Source organism: Falco rusticolus, chromosome 5 (assembly GCF_015220075.1).
Source record: "Falco rusticolus isolate bFalRus1 chromosome 5, bFalRus1.pri, whole genome shotgun sequence".
In the NCBI taxonomy this organism is placed as follows: Eukaryota; Metazoa; Chordata; class Aves; order Falconiformes; family Falconidae; genus Falco; species Falco rusticolus.
This window is the reverse complement of record NC_051191.1, coordinates 42,995,238-43,014,647: the sequence shown is the minus strand read 5'-3', so window position 1 is coordinate 43,014,647 and position 19,410 is coordinate 42,995,238. Positions and strand designations below refer to the sequence as shown.

General features: G+C 39.1%; 2 protein-coding genes across 6 annotated transcripts; one reads left to right on the top strand and one right to left on the bottom strand.

Moving 5' to 3' along the window:
- Window positions 1–793: 793 nt before the first annotated feature.
- On the bottom strand, window positions 794–10,412 carry DNAJB9 (DnaJ heat shock protein family (Hsp40) member B9). Of its 2 annotated transcripts, none has more exons than XM_037388362.1 (3): window positions 10,282–10,412; window positions 6,322–6,549; window positions 794–4,567 (listed from the first exon to the last, which is right to left on the bottom strand). In XM_037388362.1, exons 2-3 carry the CDS (start codon window positions 6,536–6,538, stop codon window positions 4,137–4,139), a joined length of 648 nt encoding a protein of 215 aa, XP_037244259.1. In that variant the 5' UTR covers window positions 6,539–6,549; window positions 10,282–10,412; the 3' UTR covers window positions 794–4,136. The 2 variants fall into 2 exon arrangements, with proteins under 2 accessions (XP_037244259.1, XP_037244258.1); XM_037388361.1 differs by lacking the exon at window positions 10,282–10,412 and adding an exon at window positions 10,024–10,122.
- Window positions 10,413–10,530: 118 nt separating this feature from the next.
- Window positions 10,531–19,117, top strand: THAP5 (THAP domain containing 5). 4 transcript variants are annotated; one of them, XM_037388358.1, is made up of 4 exons: window positions 10,579–10,705; window positions 14,224–14,381; window positions 14,566–14,755; window positions 17,611–19,117. In XM_037388358.1, exons 3-4 carry the CDS (start codon window positions 14,612–14,614, stop codon window positions 18,577–18,579), a joined length of 1,113 nt encoding a protein of 370 aa, XP_037244255.1. In that variant the 5' UTR covers window positions 10,579–10,705; window positions 14,224–14,381; window positions 14,566–14,611; the 3' UTR covers window positions 18,580–19,117. The 4 variants fall into 4 exon arrangements, with proteins under 4 accessions (XP_037244254.1, XP_037244255.1, XP_037244256.1 ...); XM_037388359.1 differs by having other exon boundaries at window positions 10,634–10,705; window positions 14,221–14,381; XM_037388357.1 differs by lacking the exon at window positions 14,224–14,381 and having other exon boundaries at window positions 10,531–10,705.
- The last annotated feature ends 293 nt before the right edge of the window (window positions 19,118–19,410 follow it).

Here is a 19,410-nt window from a genome sequence, read left to right as displayed (position 1 = left end):
CTGCACAAGGCCTCTGTTTCAACGCCGACAGGTACTTCTGATGTAAGTTTTCATTTTACAAATATTTAGAAAAAACGCTACACACCTCAGCATAAAAGTATAATACAGATCTTCCACATTTTGAGGACTAAACTTGTTGGAGAAAGTAGCTTTGCATGGTTAAAATGGCAGATTTGCTTAGGTTCCAGAGAAGACTGTTCTAATGAGAAATGGCCCAATGAGACATACAGAACCCCAACATTTTTATACCCTCCACCTTCTAAGGATCAGACCCAGAAAACAGGAACTTTAAAGCAAGAGTCTTGGGAGTCAGCTTTCACACCAGCACAACAGCATCCAAACCTTGGCTTCAGAAGCTGCACTTTTCAGTGGCAACCCAGGCCAATCCACATTGGTTGTACTGCTCTCCTGCATCTCAGCAGGGCAGTCAGAGCACAGACAGCAGGCAGAGCCAGGGCAGTTCAAGGCAGAGGCTTTCAGGTCTTACACCCACTGCCTCTCAGAAATGCCTCTCCTTTTGCACAGGCTTTTTGTCCGCTTGACTCACAGGCATAACACCTAAACTCCAACCCATTCCCGACATCTCTAAAAAAACCCCATGAAACCAGGTAAAATTAAGTCAATTTCTTTCAGCCTCACTCCTTTCCCCCCTATCAACCCCATCAGCGCTTTCAGGGAAAATATAGTGATCAAAATGTTCCATAAAACACAAGTGTCACACAACACACTTGAATTTGGCTTTGTCTACATCTTGAAGAGAAAAAAAAAAAAGAAAAAAAAGACATCACACACAAACAGTTGTCACATGTTTAATGTAATGGTACCCTAATTAAGTTTACAGTACTTTCATCTCCACTAGATACTGTGTTTCAAAAGCATAATGGGAAAAACAAACATGAAAGAAACCCACTAATTTTGGTAAAGTTACAGAAACTCAACCATTTGGAGTTACATATGCATAAATGCCTTTAAAAAATTAATTGTATTTTTCACCCTCACACAACAAAAAAATAGGTTTTGCTGGGTCTTTTCACAAGATAAGGAGATCAAAGATGGCACTTAAGCTTCTGAAGTCAGGGATGTCAGAAGGTTGTATCAAGACTTCCGCTGGCGAGCCTGCCATGAGGCGATCACTATAAATAGGAGAAGAATGTGCAAGAGCTATGAATAAGTGAGAAGTGCAACGTATTTTGCAAGCTTCTGTTCTGATAGCCATGAAACTGCAGACTGCTGGCGGAGGAAAGCCTGCCCAAATTTCTTCACCTGAAGCCTACTCAAAGCATACCAATCATAGAAAAATCATACGGATAGCCATACACTAGACTCTGCAATACTAATGGCAAGCTCTCCCTAAGATTTGACCTTGGATCAACAACCAAACCAAGCTGAAAGGTCACTTGGAGAAGCCACAGGAGTAATAGGAAGTATTTGTTGGTCTTCCTGTGACAAGCCATTAAGAGAACTAATATGGAAGCAGATAAAAATAGACTAGGCGGAAGTCTTTTTAAGGTACTATCAGCTAGAAAACTAGCAGGTCTATCATTTTATTATCCATTTCATACTTTTAACTTCAAAAATTAAGGCAAACAAGTACACTTTATATGAATAAAGTTTGAATCATGCTTAAAGAAGGGAAGCTAACCTAGAAACAGCCAAGAACCCTTAATTTTTACCTAAAAGTTTAGCCTAAAAGATGGTGAACTCATACAGTCACTCAAAACAGACTTAAGTCTTGGGGGCGGCTGTGTTTCCTACAATTTACAGTGCTCATTTTAGCTGTTATTCCTCTAACTCAAGATTAGGGAATGGACCCGAGTTCGTAACTGGAGAAAACTACCTTTGGAGAAGTCAAAGGTTTGCTTCTAGAAGAAACTTCAATATTCCTTCTCCCACGCTTAAGAACTGCTCATTCTGCTGTTTCCACATATAAGAAAATACTCACTAGATTAATAAAGGCATTAACATTTTACCTTTGCATCCTCCTTCTAGAGTTGCCTCTCACCTCTTAAGTTCCAGCAATCATACCTAAGTCACATTTGCTAATACTCTCTTACATTTCATACTAAAGACCACCTTTTGAAAGCTGATAAAGCATGAAAAATTCTCCTCAAATGCATCAGAAATGCCCTCTAAAAAAATTGGTATTTGTGAAAGTAATTCAGAACTTCAGGAATTTGTTCACTTGGATGCCCATATGATATTAATCAGGCAGATAACGTGATGCACAGGACTGATGTATGTTAAAAAATGCAGAAATCTACATGAATTAGAACTTTTGGTTGAATCATACATTAATTACACAGAAGAAACTAAAAATTTCTACTTGCACAGAAAAAGGGTGGAAATAAAACACACTCACTCCAGCACTTTTCCTACTATAAGAATATTGCACATTCCGATAATCTTGCACAAATTACTGGCTTTTTATAAAGACCATATATGAGGTATTAGTCTATTAATAAATAAAGAAGAACATGGAAAAGAAAAAGCACTTAATATAATGCAACAATCCATTCCAAGTATTTAGTGAATGAAAACTGAACAAGCAATAATATATACCCTTGAGGGGAAGGTTAAAGTTACTTAGCAAATAGGCAGCTTTCAAAATCCATTTTTGAAGCAAAGGATTAAACCTCTTTTGATAAAGATTTTAAGAACTCAAAGCCTATTTACAACTCTGCTGTTTAAAATGCTTGTTTTGCTCATCCAATCAATCTGAAAGGTAAATTCTTATCTCACAGTTCTAAAGGGACAGGAATAGGTGGGTGACAGTAAACTCTAAGGGGAACTTATTTAATATACTAAGCCTGTATTACTAGTGAAAAAATAAACCCAAACTTTTGGACTGACAGCAGTTCAAGTGTTCAGAAGTTTTGTTGTGGGTTGGTTTTTTGTTTTGGTTTGGTGTTTTTGTTGTTGTTGTTTGGTTTTTTGTTGTTTGGGGTTTTTTTAGTTTTAAACAGTTTATAGACAAGTTATGGGTTTCCATGGTGCTGAAACTGATACCCATTAGTACTGTCCTGATTAGCAAAGTAAGCACCACAAGGCATTAGATAAATACAATTGTAATTCTCAGGTTTATCTTGTGTTTATGGTAAGAATTTACCTTTCAAATCACAATGCTGAAAAATTCCTGCTGACAGGTAATAAGCCTGTCAATCTAAACACAATCTATCTGTATTTTATTTAGAACCTTCCAGAAACACTAGGAATCTGTAGGCAAGCTTATCTTAAGTTCACAAGAGCACAGAGGAGTATTTAAGTTCAATAAACTGAGCTATGGAAACTACACTGCACACATGGTAATATAATAAGCATAAAACGAAGAGTGTTTTCTATATTCTTCCAAACCTTGTTAAAGAGGTATTTGTATCTTGAAAGAAAAAAACCCAAAACCTTGTATGCACACAAAATTACATACATGAACATCCCTTAAATATGTCAAGGGTTATTCAAAACCTAAAATCTTTTCAGGCCAATGAAATCTGGCTATTTGGAAGTAAAAGCAATTCCTACATCATACTCCCAGGTGAAGCACAATCTTAACATATTCCCTCTCATTATTTTCCAACTTCAAAAAGTTTTTTTTTTAATACATTTGCAATGCTGGACAAAGTAACTAAGACCCAGGTAAATCATATTTCTGGTATTTTGAGTAAATTAGATAACTTGCAGAGTAAGTCCCCATCAGGTAAAAACTGCAAGTGAAAATTTGGAAAGACATGATAAAAAAAAGCAGCACTTGAAAATTAAAGTATCTTCTCTGCTGCAATCCATGCACCAGTAACTCAAACAGTCCTGAACTGGCATATGAAAAAAATTATATTACATTTCTGAAATTAAAAATATATATCTTGTGTTGAAGTTCAACTTTAGAGAAAGTGTTAACTAAACAGAAATATATATGATTTTTTTCTGTCATATGAGATTATTTCTCTCCCATTCTAGGTAGTTACTGAGACACTTACTTCCCAAATGCCTGTTCTTTCTATTCTGAAGATTAGTTTCATCTACAATTTCTTTATAGCAGTTAAGTGTTTTTTAGAACAAACAGTCTGAAGAATTTTTCCATGTTAGCACAAAACCAAGAAATATTACGAAGATGTTGAAAGAAGAAAAGAGATGAAAAGGAAACATTATTGTCCAGAACAGTCCGTATATGTAGTAACCATGTTTCCTCGTCTCTGAGTGACAGTCCTACAGTGCTTGCTGGATCCGTGAAACCTGGTATCAGTTCGCACCGCATGTCGGTGTGCATTTTCAAAGTCACTAAACGAAAACATTTTTTCCATATTTTCAAACACATCATCAAACAGTCCACCTCCAAAGGAGAACTCTTGGAAAGAACGTCTTTGCCGATTGTGAGCTTCCCGATGACTTCGGAAGTGATTTTCAAAGTGCTTTTTTGACCATGAGTTTTGACTAAAGAGGTCAAAGTCTTTGAACAGATCATCAAAGTTGAAATTAAATGACTGATGGAATGGGCTTCCACTATTTCCTTGTCCTCCGTGACGGCCAAACTGATCATATTCTCTTCGTTTATTCTCATCTGATAATGTTTCATATGCTATTTCCATTAAAAAAAAAGTTTCAAAAGTTTATTTACATTCCTATTTAAAACAAACAAAAAAATACACAAAGACAAAGAACAGCTTTCTTCCACTCCGTTAACAGGACAAATTTCAAGCAACATTCATTCAACACACAAGCCTAATCAAGCTCAGTATTTGTTCAACTTTCCCCAAACTAAAATAAGCTGTTTCAAAATAACTTTTTATTTATTATAATAAAAATAGCTATACTATGTGGGCAAATTATATCCTCAAAATTTAATATCCACAGTAATAAAACATAGTTTAACTAGCAATAAAGATTAGTGTTTATATTTGAAAGAAAACAGCAATGATACATGACAATCAGAAAGACTGAAGGAGGAAGGCAGAGCTCCTAACTCATCCTAACAAAATTAATTGCCTGCTGCATTCCTGTCAAAGAAACACAGTGAAATGTCTTCAAAACTACTCGCCAGCCAGCTAGTGAGTTCCAACTACACTGCAGTTACAACTAGCCACAAGATAAATATCAAGGAGATAAAGGGAATTAATTTCTCCTATGTCCAAATTACCATTTTTTCAAAAGTTCAATAGTAAACCTATATTTTGTGATTGGACATACCTGAAATGGAATTAGGTTTTCATCCGACCTTTGATCCAGAACTACAGCTACTAGTGTTCCAAGGTACAAACAGATAATATGCCTGTTCTGGTAACATTAAGAATTTTAAACACTTCCATTTTCTTATCTGTCAAAGGCTTGCAATTATTCTATATATTCAATGCTGACTTAAAGAGTTCCCAGTTCCTCCTGCAATAGGAGCTAACAACTGCAGTAAGTATCTAAAAAGACTGTCCCTCCCTTTCATTACATTAATGACAACCTTTCTTTCAAAAGAGTTCTTCTGCAGACAAGAAGGTAAAACCCAGAAATATTATTACCCTAGTTAGAACGACACTAATAGATGCACGTTGTAACAATATGGGGAGCAGAAGTAGGAGCACCTTATTTTTCAGCAAGTCGTCTTCTGTGTTTGATTATTTGCTTCCATCATTACGTTTTATCATAGAACACTTATGAGTGGTGCATTCCTAGGCTCACAGGATAATTCAGAAGTTGGAAGTGACCTCAGAAGGTCTTTAACCTTCTCAGAAGTAGGGTCAGTTACCAGACTAGGTTACACAGGGCTTTATCCACTCACTTCTGGAATATCTCCAAGGTTGGAGACTGCAGAACCTCTCTAAGCACCTGTTCCAACACTAGCCTATCCTCAAGGTGAAAAATATTTTCCTTATAATGACTCTGAACCTCTTTCACTTGTTGTCTCTTGTACTCCCCCCATGAACCACTGAAGCACCCTGTCGCGTCTTTTTTATAATCTCCCCGTAGTTACTGGAAGGTTGTTGTTAGGTCCCCCTGAAGCTCTAGTAATCCTGAGCTACATCTTACTAGACAGATCAAAAGATAAGAATTAACCTCCCAGGGCTAAAGCTGTCCTACTGCCAAGTGTATTTTGTGCCAAGAGGCATAAACCAAAAAGCCTAAGAAGCAGGAATACATAAACTGTGTAAAAGGCCTATGTGCAAGGACACAAGAACAAGTCAGATACCAATATTGGACATTTGACAGCACAGAAGTAGAATTAAGGAAAAAAATAATATCTGTTTTCACGGAATAAGACATAAAAGGAGTATAACAAGTTATCACATTTGCTCACAGGTTTAAGTCATGTATAGAATTATTAAGACTAAGGTTAGCATATATTACCTTCAGCAATTTCTCTAAATTTCGCTTCTGCACCAGGACTCTTATTTTTGTCTGGGTGGTACTTCATAGCCAGCTTGTGAAATGCCTTCTTGATCTGGCGGTCCGATGCATTTTTTGGAACTCCTAAGATATCGTAATAGCTCTCTGTGGCCAGTATTAATTCAGTTATCATTAAAATGCAGAGAGCAAATGTGAAGACAGATTGAGTAGTGGCCATTTCTCTGGTTCCTAGAACAAAACCAAAATATACTTGAAGAGCTAGTTATTCACATTCCACAACTTATAGACACAACCATAAGCCAGAAGAGGAAGACCTGTAAGTTTCAGGAGTCACTCAGTGACAGACATGTAAGCCCACTGTTTCACACATCAAACTCCATTCCCCTAGTTTCATAATCAGTATATGTAAATTAAAAATCCACAAATTCATAGTTCATACGCATCACATGCGCACTTCCATGTTCATCTTTGTTTTACACCTATTCTTAACTGTACATTCTCCCACAGAGCCGCTAAATATACAATACGTATCACTGTGTCAAACAGTTCATGCTGGCATACCTGAACTATAGTTTTAAACTAATCCTTGAGTTCTAGGACCATAAACACAGCAGCTCTAAATTAAGTGCAGATTGCAAACACCTACTCAATACTGAAAACCAATTGACTAGTTACCTTGTGCAGTAACAAGAGCCTGAAAACACAACTGGCCTAGAAACCAACTGTGAGTGCAGGAAGACAAGACTTGCATGCTCATGCTCAGCTTCTCAAGGTCATTTAACTGACCTAACATGAACATGATAAAAAGTAAAACACTCATTTAGAGTACAGAGTTCAGTCAAGTAGGGCACATTTTCCTTTACAATGGGCTGGGCTTTTGTATTAGATTGTACTATAAAAACACCTACCATAACTTTGATATCAAAGAATTCAGCTGATAAGTACCATTGCATATAAAGGTTTACATATGAAGCTCTCAACATCTAAACTGAACTCAAAAAAGGAGTCTTCTACACAAGACAAGCAGCTTCAACAATAATTAAAATTGTGCCTTTTTTTCAGCAATGTATTTGTCAAAAAGTTGTATCTTGAAACAAATTGATGCTGGAACTCAGGGGAAAAGCTGTGGCATAAATTAAGTCATAAAAAACATAGCCACATGATCTCTCATGATTTTTTTCCGAGGACAAAGTGAGCCCTTCCTACCAGAAGAAAATATTGAATGATTTTCCAAGGCCTGTGCATGTATTTAAAACACAGAGTACAGAAACATGAATGTTCGAAGACAGAATGCTGGCTGTCATCTAACCAGCAGAATGTATGACAAGGCCCTGAGCATGCCAGAAGTAACGCGTCCCCTTGACCAGCTTACACTGATTTGAGTATACCGTACAACTCGGAGAGATGAATGGTATTACCTTCCTGAAAGCTGAATAAGCTAACCTTACAGTCTGAGGACCATTAGTTAGAATACTTTTAGACAGTATGAGGCCCAAACGTTCGTCACAGATTTCAAAACCTTTGGATACCAGGTACATACGACAATTAAGCCTTTAACAGAAGTCCATATCCTCTAAAGAAAATTAAATCCCAAGCACCAAAAATGGGAAAAAAACCCCAATTTCTAACAGTTAAGTCAGGGGGCTAAAGTAAATGTTGTGAGGCAAAAGCAAAAAGCTCATAAAATTAACGTACCCGTGCCCTCTTAAGCATTTATTTGGCTAGCAGCCTGCATGGTATCAAGTGTTAAGGAACAGCAGTTGAAACAAATCGTATTTTGGTCAGCGTACTTAGATACCAAACAGACAGTTCTTTTTGGTATTCTTCATGCATGATAACAGACATATTTTTAGTACATGCCTTTTCAAGGTTTTTACCCGTATTTTCTCGCACCTCTTCACAAACCTGAAACTTTGCTGGGCACTAGGAACTACACACATGTATATCCTTCCACACTTTCAGAACTTTATTCCCTTATGTGCTTTACAGATACAGACTTAGGCCTGTCTTTATCTCACCCATAATATCGTTTTTATTTTACTTCATTACCTCACACCTGCATCATGCTAGTATAATCACCTGCTGCATTCTCTAACGGCTAACTTCCTTCTACTATTATTGAACAATGAAAAGCTAAAAAAAAAAAAAGTGAGTAGTTTATGCCCTTCATTAAGAGCCAAATCCTCTTTTGTAACATCCAAGTTAATTGAAGCCCAAGAACATCAAGTCACTCCTTCAAAGTTTTGTGCTCTGCCTAACCTTCTCAACTTCTATTATTCTTGATAATGAATTACACCTAAGTTTTCCTTTTTCTACAGTTTTACATTAGGTTTTCTGTAACACAGTTCTATGCTATACTTCCCCCAGTTTTAACTAGATTTCTAAACCATACTTAAAAAAAAATATAATCAGTACTTAAGTTTCACTATTTTTTAAAATAATGTAGATTTAATGCTGCCCTTGAACAACTCAATGAAACGTAAATGAAAATCAAGTACAAACAGAACTCCAATATAAACAGAATTTTAAATTTATAACATGATCAGAAAGACATATTGTCATATTTTGACACTATCATCAATTATTCAATTTACATTTTTGAAAACACTTATTTTATTATGCTGTCAGCATCTTAACTGCTGCTACCATTAACTAATCTGTTAAATGCCTGACCGCTGCCCTGCCACCCCTAATTACTTTCACAACCCCTTTCAAAATCAAGTCTCTTAAACACACTTATTCTGCTTATGCCTCTTCTCCCTCGGTTTCTCAGTCAAAAATGGACAGATAAGTTTCACTTTCCAGGCTATGTACAGTAGTTACTTCAAACACATTACAAAATGCATTAATTCTGTATACTTCTTGATATTCAGCTCATGCCACAAAACGTCTTTCCTAACAATTATAAAGAACTACATTTTATTTAGGTACATCTAGGAATAAAGTTAGAGATTTTATTAACACAGATCAACTATTTAACTCTGTTGAATAAGTTGTTACAGTTCTCAACTACAACAGCTTATAGTGTAAGTAGTATACTGTCTAACGACGATCAAAAATATAATAGAGGTGATAATCAGTTCTTTACCAGTCTATCAACATTTATCAATAGCTGCATGCTGAAGTGATGCTTAAGGATGATGTACTAGGAATAAAATCTGTCACTCATAGAAAATAAGACTCTACGTCCATCTTGCAATGCAAATGCCCGATTCCATCCCTCTTTAAAAGTAATTAACAAAGATCTTAAGAAATGCTTATATCCACGAAGTCTCATACTCAGAAAATCCACAGCATCACTACTGCTCTGACTGCAGGAATTGCAATGCACTATCCAGTGGGATCACGACGTCATATGATTATTTTTACGCGCTATTTATTAGCAGTAAGAAAGTTACCAAGTCCTCCAATGCTTCTCATATCACGACTAACTGGATGAGTAAGCAAGTCTCCTAGTTCACAGCTAACTACAGGAGTCTGTCAAAGTCCAGGGCTCGTATTTTTCTTGGCTTCCTATACTGACCGGAAAGCAAATCTAGAAGGCTCCTGCATCTTCTGGAGATCAAGGAAACGAAACAGAGCCTCCCCGGCGTCATCCTCCCTTGCCAGACCCCTCTGAACCTCGCCAGAGCCGTACCACAAAGCGAGGCCGAGCCAGAGCTCGACAAACGATACCAGCGACACTAAGCGACGCTGCCCTACCTCCAAGTCGAACAGGCTTGCAAAAGACCACAGCAGACGGGCCTAGCGAGAAGGGAGAGCCCAAAGGGCAAATAAAGGCACCAGACCGAGTCCGTGTGTGTCCTCCCTTTCCCACACCGCCCCCAGCTCCCCTCCCCCAGCCGCCACAGCACCTCCTAACCGCTCCGGCCCCACCGCGTCCGCTTTCCCTCATCAGCATCCCTCCACCTTCCCCAAGACCCTCCACAGCAGCCCCAGCCCTTCCGTGCCGCCCCTCACCTCGGCCCTCGCTCGCCGCCGCCAGCACAGAGGCCGCTGTCCCTCAGCGCCCCGCGCACCGCTCCCGCCCCACCGCCGCCAGCGCTCGCGCAGAGCTTCCCCCGCGCCCCGACTGCGATTTCTACACGAAGCGCTGCGCCATTGGCCGCTCAGCCCCACGTGACGCCGCGCACGCGAGCGGCAGCCGCCGCAGCTGCCGCCGCGGGGCGGGGCTTCCCCCCCCCCCCGGCACAAGGGGCGGCGGGCGGAGGCGGGGCTGTTGCCGCCGTGTCTCTTGTCCGCCGCGTCCCCACTGCTACCGCGTGGTGGTTCCGCCCCGCGCCGGGCTGCGGAGCACCGCCATGCCGCGGTACTGCGCCGCGTCCTGCTGCAAGAACCGAGGGGGCCAAAGCGCCAGGGACCAGCGCAAGCTGAGCTTCTACCCGTGAGTGGCTGGGGGGGGGGGGGCGGGGATAGAGGCCTGGGAGGGGGGGGGTGGGGGGGTGGCCCTAGGGATGGTGAACGCCGAAGGGGCCGGCTCCGAGTCCGGCGAGGCCCGCAGCGGCCCCTCAGGAGCTGCGGGGGTACATGGCCGAGGGACTAACTTCTGGGGCTGGTAGTCGCCGAGGCGCTGAGGGGAGGTGGCGCCCTCCTGTCTGCGGGAGAGGGGAAGGGAAAGGTGTGGGGAGAAAGGGTCGGCAGGCCGGGTGTTTAGTCCCCCCCACTCCCACCCCCCGCGAAGGGGCAGGTACTTGCGGGGGGTGGGGCGGGAGTGCTGCGGCGCCGAAGGGCTATTGAATAGACGCAGCCGATTAATGAAGTGAAGAGCTAAGAGATTCGATTAAGAAATAAAATTTGCGCTTCTAATCAGAGGCTGTGTGGCTGTTAGAGCTGAGTAGCACCGGTCACCCCGTGTATTTGGAGCGCGGCCGGCGCTGTGCAGGGGGTTAGCAGGGCGGGCGCGAGTGGGGCAGTGGCTCAGTGGTGAGGGAGCTGCGTGTCCTGTGGCTGACAGCTTGCAAGCTGAGGGGAGGGCAACAGAGCAGGAAAGGAAACATATACTGTTTCTTTAAAATGAAATATTCCCACTAGAATTGTCGTGCCTTCGCTGCGAACAGAGGCATTGCGGGTTTGTTTGGAAGCAGCTGAGCTGGCTGGAAGCTGCCTGGCTCGGTTGCCAAAACACGGTTTATGGTGGCCGCGTAGTATTCCCCGGCCACCCAACTGGTTGGTCACCGGCCCAGGCCCGCAGTGACCTCTGCGCTGTTGGCAGTTGTGTGGTTGTTGATTCCCAGAAGGGTGGGTTTCACAACCCCGAGAGGAGCACAGTGCAGGTAACTAAATATTAATGCATTTCTGTTGAATAAAAGCATGATACGCATTTGTCAACAAGAGGAATTTTGTAGCATTTAAGAAAAATGTGAAGAAATTTTATGACTAGCCTCAAAATCTGTTTTAGTAAAATGTATGCCTCAAACTAAGTTTTGTTTTAGTTGCTGATTAGTCTTTGTTATTCCAAGATCAGGAAGGGTATGTAGGAAGACCCACAGGAAGACTGCCTTGAAAGGGATTTTAGTTTAGATTGAAGGAAAGCTTTTTTCCCAGCATGCCTTTAATATGTGATTCATCATAAAACAATCACGAAAATGTGGGGAAATAATTTTTTTATATTGCTTTAGAGAATGTGCCACATGGATGATCAAAACAAGTTTCAGTGCTGATAAATATTCATATTCACATAAATGGCATTGGTATAAAGATGATTGCAAAAACACAGCTGTCTTATCTAGCCATTGAATTGTGCTGCATGGCGAGTATAATGGTCCTGTAGAAAGGGTGCTGGGACTTGATTTATAGAGCTCTCCTGGCCTACATTAGCAACTACTACTGACATGAATTGCAAGTTTTATTCTGTTGCCTCTTACCATCCCAAAGAAGTCCTTTGGTGCTCTGTGAGTTTGGGTCTGAGACCCTTCTGAAATTTTTAATTGTAATCTAATCTCAACTGGCCTAAGTACGCTTCTTCGTTTTGTTTCTACACCGCTCTGACTTGTGCAGTGGGGGCAACTGCTGAGTAAATTCTGTCCACTTCTTTCCATTTGTGTGTGTGTGTGTGTTATGTTCACACCAGAGAACAGATTCTGTTGATGAATAAGGGGGACTATTGAAGCAGGAGCAGGTTTTGGCAAAGTTGCCCTTAAGCTAAAATAATACATTTTGCTGTCAGACGTTGTCACTACAGACTATTTTGTTTTCCATCTGAAACTGGCTGACTGGAGAAAGCAGTGAGTGCTATGTTCCAAGGGTAACAGCAGTGGAAGCAAATGTTCTCAAGACCTTCCTGGACAGGGTGTAACATCCCAGGCTAAGCTCTGTTGCTCCTAGGGCATGCTTGTAATATATGTAACGCTGCTGTTGGGCGTACACGAAGTAGTCAGGATTTGAAAAGCCTGAACCTCTAACCTGCCCTTCACAGGTTATTCTTTTCTTGCCAGCATGTTTCCTTTCATTCCTGCAGATACTCAGAGCCAGATGCATCAAAACCTTACTCAGTTTCCTTGGTAATTTGAAAACTTGACTGGCAGTGAATTCAAGATTGGGGTAGGGGTGAAGATAGGCACCTTTATCCTGTGAATCTCAGGTGTCTTTCTCTGAAAATGAGCTGAGTTTGCAATTTTGGAACGCTGTGGGCTTGCTTAAGAGTCATTGCCCTGTATGGCTTTTGGAAGAAGCCTACAGCTTCAGGGATTTGAAGGTGGGATCTAGGGCTTGCCGAGAAGTTGCCTGACGGGTGCCTTTCATAGTATTCAGGTGACACTCCAGGCTCTCTCCCCAGCTTCTGTTGTGTTGGAATACCTCACTGCAGAACGATTTTTTTGTGTGCATGAAAGTTCCATAAATATATAGTAATAAGCACAACCAAAGGAACTGATTGTTAATTAAAAGGAAAAAAGAGCTAATGGAAGACAAATGGCATTAGGAATGCTCCATTTCTATTTAGCAAGTAACACAAAATGGCTTTTGTAAAGAGGCTGTAGGCACTTATTCACATCTGGATGTTCCGTTGTCCATCATACAGCCAACAGTGAATACTTTTTACATCCTACAGTTACAATCAGAACAGGTTTAATGACTACATGAATCTGTCTCTTACAGTATCATGTATACAAAACAGATGTATTTTTTTAATTTTCGTGATTCTGAAGAATGTTGTTTTCTTAACGGTAGTCATTTAACACTGCTCAGTATTCAAGTTATGTTTCATGTATCATATGTGGTTATATGCTAGAGTTAAAATAAACTTGATATGCACCAGAGAAATCTTAAGCACGTTTCAAATACCTAGATATCTGTCTGACAAGAAATGAGAGCCAAGAGTGGTCTGAATGTACATGTTGCCATTACCATAACTGCTTGACTGTATATGCATCATGATGAGCCTTTCATTTCCCTTTGCATTTGCAATTCAATAAGTAAACTGCATATATTCACCCATGTTCTTTTACTTTAGTTCTTTTTCCTGTGAAATTTGTCTGACTGCATATATTTTCAAAACCAATTTAATTTTTTTCTATGAATGTCTATACTCTTCGTTTGCCTTTTCAAATAGGTTAGATGGTTGAAAAGTTTGTTGTAGATTACATAAATTGTGTGGGCTCTTAGCACTGAAAGAAAGCTTTATTGCTGAAACACAAAATATAGAAATGCTTTGCATTTGCATGTATTTACTTTTTGAACAAAATTTAATTCCTGTATTGGAAATAGTCACTCTTCAAAATTACCAGAAAAACTGAAGTATGAGATGTATTAAAAGGTACTCTGTTAAACAAAAAACAGTAACAAAAGATTTTGTTACTAGTTGTGTCTAGTAAGACAAAAAAGCCCCACAAATACTATTTCTAAAATGAGGGCCAGACCTAACTTTTGAAAATTAAGTCAGAGTATTTAATCTTATTTCAGCAGAACTGCTTTCTGAGCAAGTGTTGCGGGATCAAACCTTTCAAAACATCTTGGCCATGTGTTCTGAAACTCTCGACTAGCAGAAATCAACAGAAATTCTGCTGTGAACTCTAGAGCAAATATCTAACTAGAAATAATTTGGATAATTATTGGATTAACATGTAAGTGACATCCTGATTAGTATTTAAATTTTTTTAAAGGATTATTTTAATTGTCTCTTAAGGAAAGACTACCTTGTAAGGAGCAATGAGATATTCTTTGTTTAAAAAGAAGAAAGAACGGAGAAAAAAATAACAGTTTTTTTGTTTGTGGTTTTTTTTTGTTTTTTCAACTGCTTTAAAAAAGATTTCCACTTCATGATAAAGAGAGACTGGAGAAATGGTTACGGAATATGAAACGAGATGCATGGACTCCAAGTAAGCACCAGCTTCTATGCAGTGATCATTTTACCCCTGATTCCCTTGATGTGCGATGGGGTATACGATACTTGAAACATACTGCTGTACCAACAATTTTCGCTTCCCCAGATGATGAGGTAATGTGTTCTTATCTTTCTTATTGTAGTACAAAGCTAATCAACTATTGATGTAATACGGATGTTCTAATTATCTGTAATACATCCATATTTTATTTTAAAAATTGAATTCCTGTCCATCAAAACATTTTGTCAGCAGGACTGACACAATATGAGTATGTGATTCCATAGTGTAAAGGAAGACAACATCCCATACTTTGCCTGGAGTTCAGTATCTTTTTTTATCTGGAAGCTACAGAAGCTTTTCCTGTGCAATTACTCTTACTTATATTTTAATGTTCTTTTAAGGCTTTTTATTAACTGTACATTAATATTGGCTTTGGAATGTTTTAGTTTCAAACTACTCATTTCTCTTTCTTGTCCCTAACCTCTCTGACACCTAAGAGCTCAGGAGAGTAGGCTGCTAAACATAGCCCACAAAGACTACATCTTGTCTTTGTTGTGGTTTAACTCCAGATGGCAACTAAGTACCAGCTAGCCACTCGCTCACTCCCCCACTCCCTCAGCAGGATGGGGAGGAAAATCAGTGGAAAAAAGGGAAAACTTGAAGGCTGAGGTAAGAATAATTTAATAATCAGAATGAAATAAAAACTGTAGTAATAATAAGGATGAGAGGGAAGGGAGAGGAATAAAAGCCAAAGGGAATGGAACAAAAACCCAAGTGATGCACAGTACAATTGCTCACCACCTGCTGACCAACACCCAGCCAGTCCCCAAGCAACAATCAACAGTTCCTGGCCAACTCACCCTGGTTTCTATACTGATCATGATATTCTGTGGGATGGAATATCCCTTTGGCTAGTTTGGGTCAGCTGTCCTGGCTGCGTCCCCTCCCAATTTCCAGTGCCCCTCCAGCCTTCTCATTGGCAGGGCCTGAGAAACTGAAGAGCCCTTGACTTAGTGTAAACATTACCCAGCGACAACTAAAAACATGAGTGTGCCACCAGCATTGTTCTCATGCTAAATCCAAAAGACAGCACTGCACCAGCTATTATGAAGAAAATTCTATCCCAGCCAAAACCAGGACATCTTTCACAGATTTGTACTATTGTTTACATCAAAATACTGTGCTACACAGGCACCTAATCTTGATCAAAGATATATCAAAACTATATTTGCATATATTTCACCACCATCTTGCTTTATGTATCTTAGAGCAAGTGAAGAGTATCTTCTCAGAAACGCTTAATGATTCTTCAGGAAACATTTCATATTATTTCTTCTTCCAAATGAAGAATGTTTGTGATACAAGAGCAGTATTAGTTGCCTGCATTTCAATATTGGTAACCATTCTACACTAGTTTGCAAGGATTTTTATTTTGAAGACTGTCATAAGAGTGTGAGGGCAGGGGCTTATGGAGAAGGAAGCTTTTCAATGAAAGTAAAGGTCTGTCTTCCAGCAGCTCAATCCTGAGGGGTGTTTTGGTGCCTTTCGTTCAGCCTTAATGGCAGTCCTGATAGGCAAGGATTTGGGGAACATTTCCCTGATATATTTCATAAGAGATTTCTCTAGGTAAAAGATTTAGTCTGAGAAGGCTTTTTTCAGCTGCTGGTAGAATGGAGAAAAGGAAATACTTAATTCTCTCAAAATCCCCAAGATTGATGTGGTATTAAGTGTTACCTCTGAAAAGATAAAGATAACAAAATGAATCCTATTTTTTTAATACATTTTTTCAGTCCGTTTAAGACTGAAGTTTCATATACAATTGAATTACAAGGTTTAATATATTTTGGATGCTTCAGACTACATACGTACTTATGAATATACACTTTGAAATGATCTTTTGCATCATCATCTGTTTTTTCAGCCTGGACTCTTCTTTGCCCCCTGTTTTGGTTTGGGGTTTGTTTGGTTTTTTTTGCTTGGCCTGTATTTAGTTCACAAAGCTAAAGTTACTCTTGTTCTGTTTGGTTGTTCAGGGCAGTTTTGGTTTTGTTTTTTAGTCCACAGGCCTAACATGAGTACAAGTTCCACAGGTTGGTTTCTTCATAATCAAGCCTACTAGAAAAAAATAAGGCACTCACTATTAGTGTATTTTTATTTCACTGACAAACGTACTAAAAAGCTTGTTTGGATACTGATCTTAACATCTATGTGGTGATGTAGTTTATGTGGAGGAAGGGAAAAGAAGGTGGCTAAAAAAGGATAAGCTTCAAATTGTCCCTCTTTCAGTAATAATTTCTGTTTAAAGTCCTGTGTAAATTGTATCCTGCTGCTAAGATTTCTGTCCATCCAAAAAAAAAAGTTCTCCATTCTTATGCATTACAAAGATTAGTTGTCAGAACTTAATTGCTTATTTAAAAATCAGCCTATGTGATTGTGCATGAGTACATTTCACTATTCAGCAAGCCTGTGTTCATAATCTTTTTTTATTAAATTTCCTGTGGGGTAGACAGCATGACTAAGAATTTCCTATATCTTTCTAAAACAACACTGTTACTGCATCGTTAATGCAAAAGTCTGGTACTGTTGATATTTAACAGACATATATTTAATACAGTATTTCAGGTGGTAATAAGGGATGTTAGCCTTTGTCAGACAGATTTCTCTTGAAGTGCTTTTAAAATTACATTGTCTTGTGTAAATTGGTAAAGTTCCGTAGGGTTTGAAAATGGGGGGGTGGGGGGGATGTCTTAACTGCCTTTAGAGATTTAAAATGCTATTTCAACAGTTAGGACCTAAAGCAAAGTTATGGAAGATACACCAGAGACCTGAAAATTCAAGTAATTTTTAAAGAGTGCTCATGTAAATTATCCTTTATGCAGTACCATAGTGTAGAATGAGATTTGCTTCATATATTTTTACGCTCAAGTGATTTCCTAGTTACAATGTTTGGGGTTTTTTTTTCCTCCAGGAGAAAGATTTTTCTCAGAACAGCCCACAGGAGCTAAAGACAAAAGACACAGAAGAAACAAATACAAAGGTCGTGTCAGAGAAAGCATCTGTATCACTTGAACCCTGTACGCCAAAGAAAAATCCTGTAAGTGCAGAAAATGTAGGTGAAGAAGCAGAAGTAGTTTGCTCAGCTGTTTTGAGTAAACCTTTACAAATTCAAAACCTGCAACTTCAAAACAGAGAAGGCTTTCAGGCAGACAGTGTTGCTCTTGATAGTTCATCTAAGCAGCATATACATCAACCTAATCCTGTTTTAATGGCAGCAGCAGTTCAAAGCATGGAAGCTACCAGTGTTTGCTCTTCTGTAGAGGATCCAGTAGGTTGTACAGCTACAGTTTTGCAATTTACAGACCCTGACTACATTAATTCATCTCTGAAACTGAAAAATGCTTTAGGTTCAATTACTGACTATGCAGTTGAAAATCCTGACTCTCATGTGGTAGGTTGCTCGCTTGAAGTACAACCAACAAGTGAAAATGCAGTTTTACTGAGTACAGTCACACAAACTATTGAACAGTTCAGCGGAAGTGAAGAATCTGTCATCGCTATTATTGTGCCAGCTGAGAGTCCAGAAGACCCTGAAATAGTAAATACTACTTTCCTGCCTATTAAGCAAGAGTTTCTTGACACAGAGGAGACAGAAACAGATAAACCTGTCTATATGAATGCATATGGTGGAAGTGAAGTATTACAAACTGAGCATTCATACTGCAAACAAGACATAGACAGAGATCACCTTTGGCAAAAAATTTCAAAGCTGCACTCTAAGATAACTCTACTTGAAATGCAGGAGATAAAAACTTTGGGGAGACTCAGATCCTTGGAAGCTCTTATTGGACAACTGAAGCAAGAAAACCTGCTTTCTGAAGAAAAGTTGAAGATTGTAGAAAACTGCTTTACAACACTCGAGGTGACTATGTTACAGTAAAGGCTTTCAATGATTGTTCTAATATATCTTTTTAGCCTCTTTGACAGTCCTTTTGGACAAAATAACTTCTGTATCAGTCGTGGTATTTTAGACATCTAATGCAGATTGTGTGAATAGCAAATATTCTTTAAAATGTTAAATCAATCACTACCAAAGCTAGGTGGAAGAACATTGCCTATAAAACGTGACTTGCAAGTAAGCTTTAAAAAAATCTAAACACGTTAAAGTTTTGTTAAAAAGTATATTAATTTAATCAATAAAGATAAGTTAAACCTTTCTAGCTGCAGGCTCCCCTGAAACATGCAACTCCAGCATTTGGGGCAGCAGTAGAATGGACAGAATAAGCATCTGCGATGGACAATTATGAACTTGTTTTTTTAAAAAAAGTGTCTTAATGCTCTTTTAAATGAGTAATGAGGTGTGTAATACACATTGTCCAGTAAGAACGCAATTACTCTTTCATCTTCTGTTTATCTAATATTTGTTCTGGTAGTTTTTTGTACACTTTGACCTTATTAAAATTGTTTCTGCAGTAAAAGGTGTTGCTTTTCATTTAGTTCTACAAACAAAAATTATTTTAAGAATATTGTTACAGTGAACAGGTCCATAGCTTTTTTTTTGTTTCATTGATTCAGCTGAAATGGAAAGAACCATACTAAATAGTGGTGTTTTTGTTGGTTAGTAAGAGGGAAAGCTCTAACTATTCAGTGAGTGCTATCTACTCAGCATTGATCATCTTGCAGTCTGGGTTGTGTATATACCGTTAATACACTGCAGAAGATAATTCTTTGCAGAGAAAATTGCTAGGGAAAGTAGCAGAATCTGGGTCAC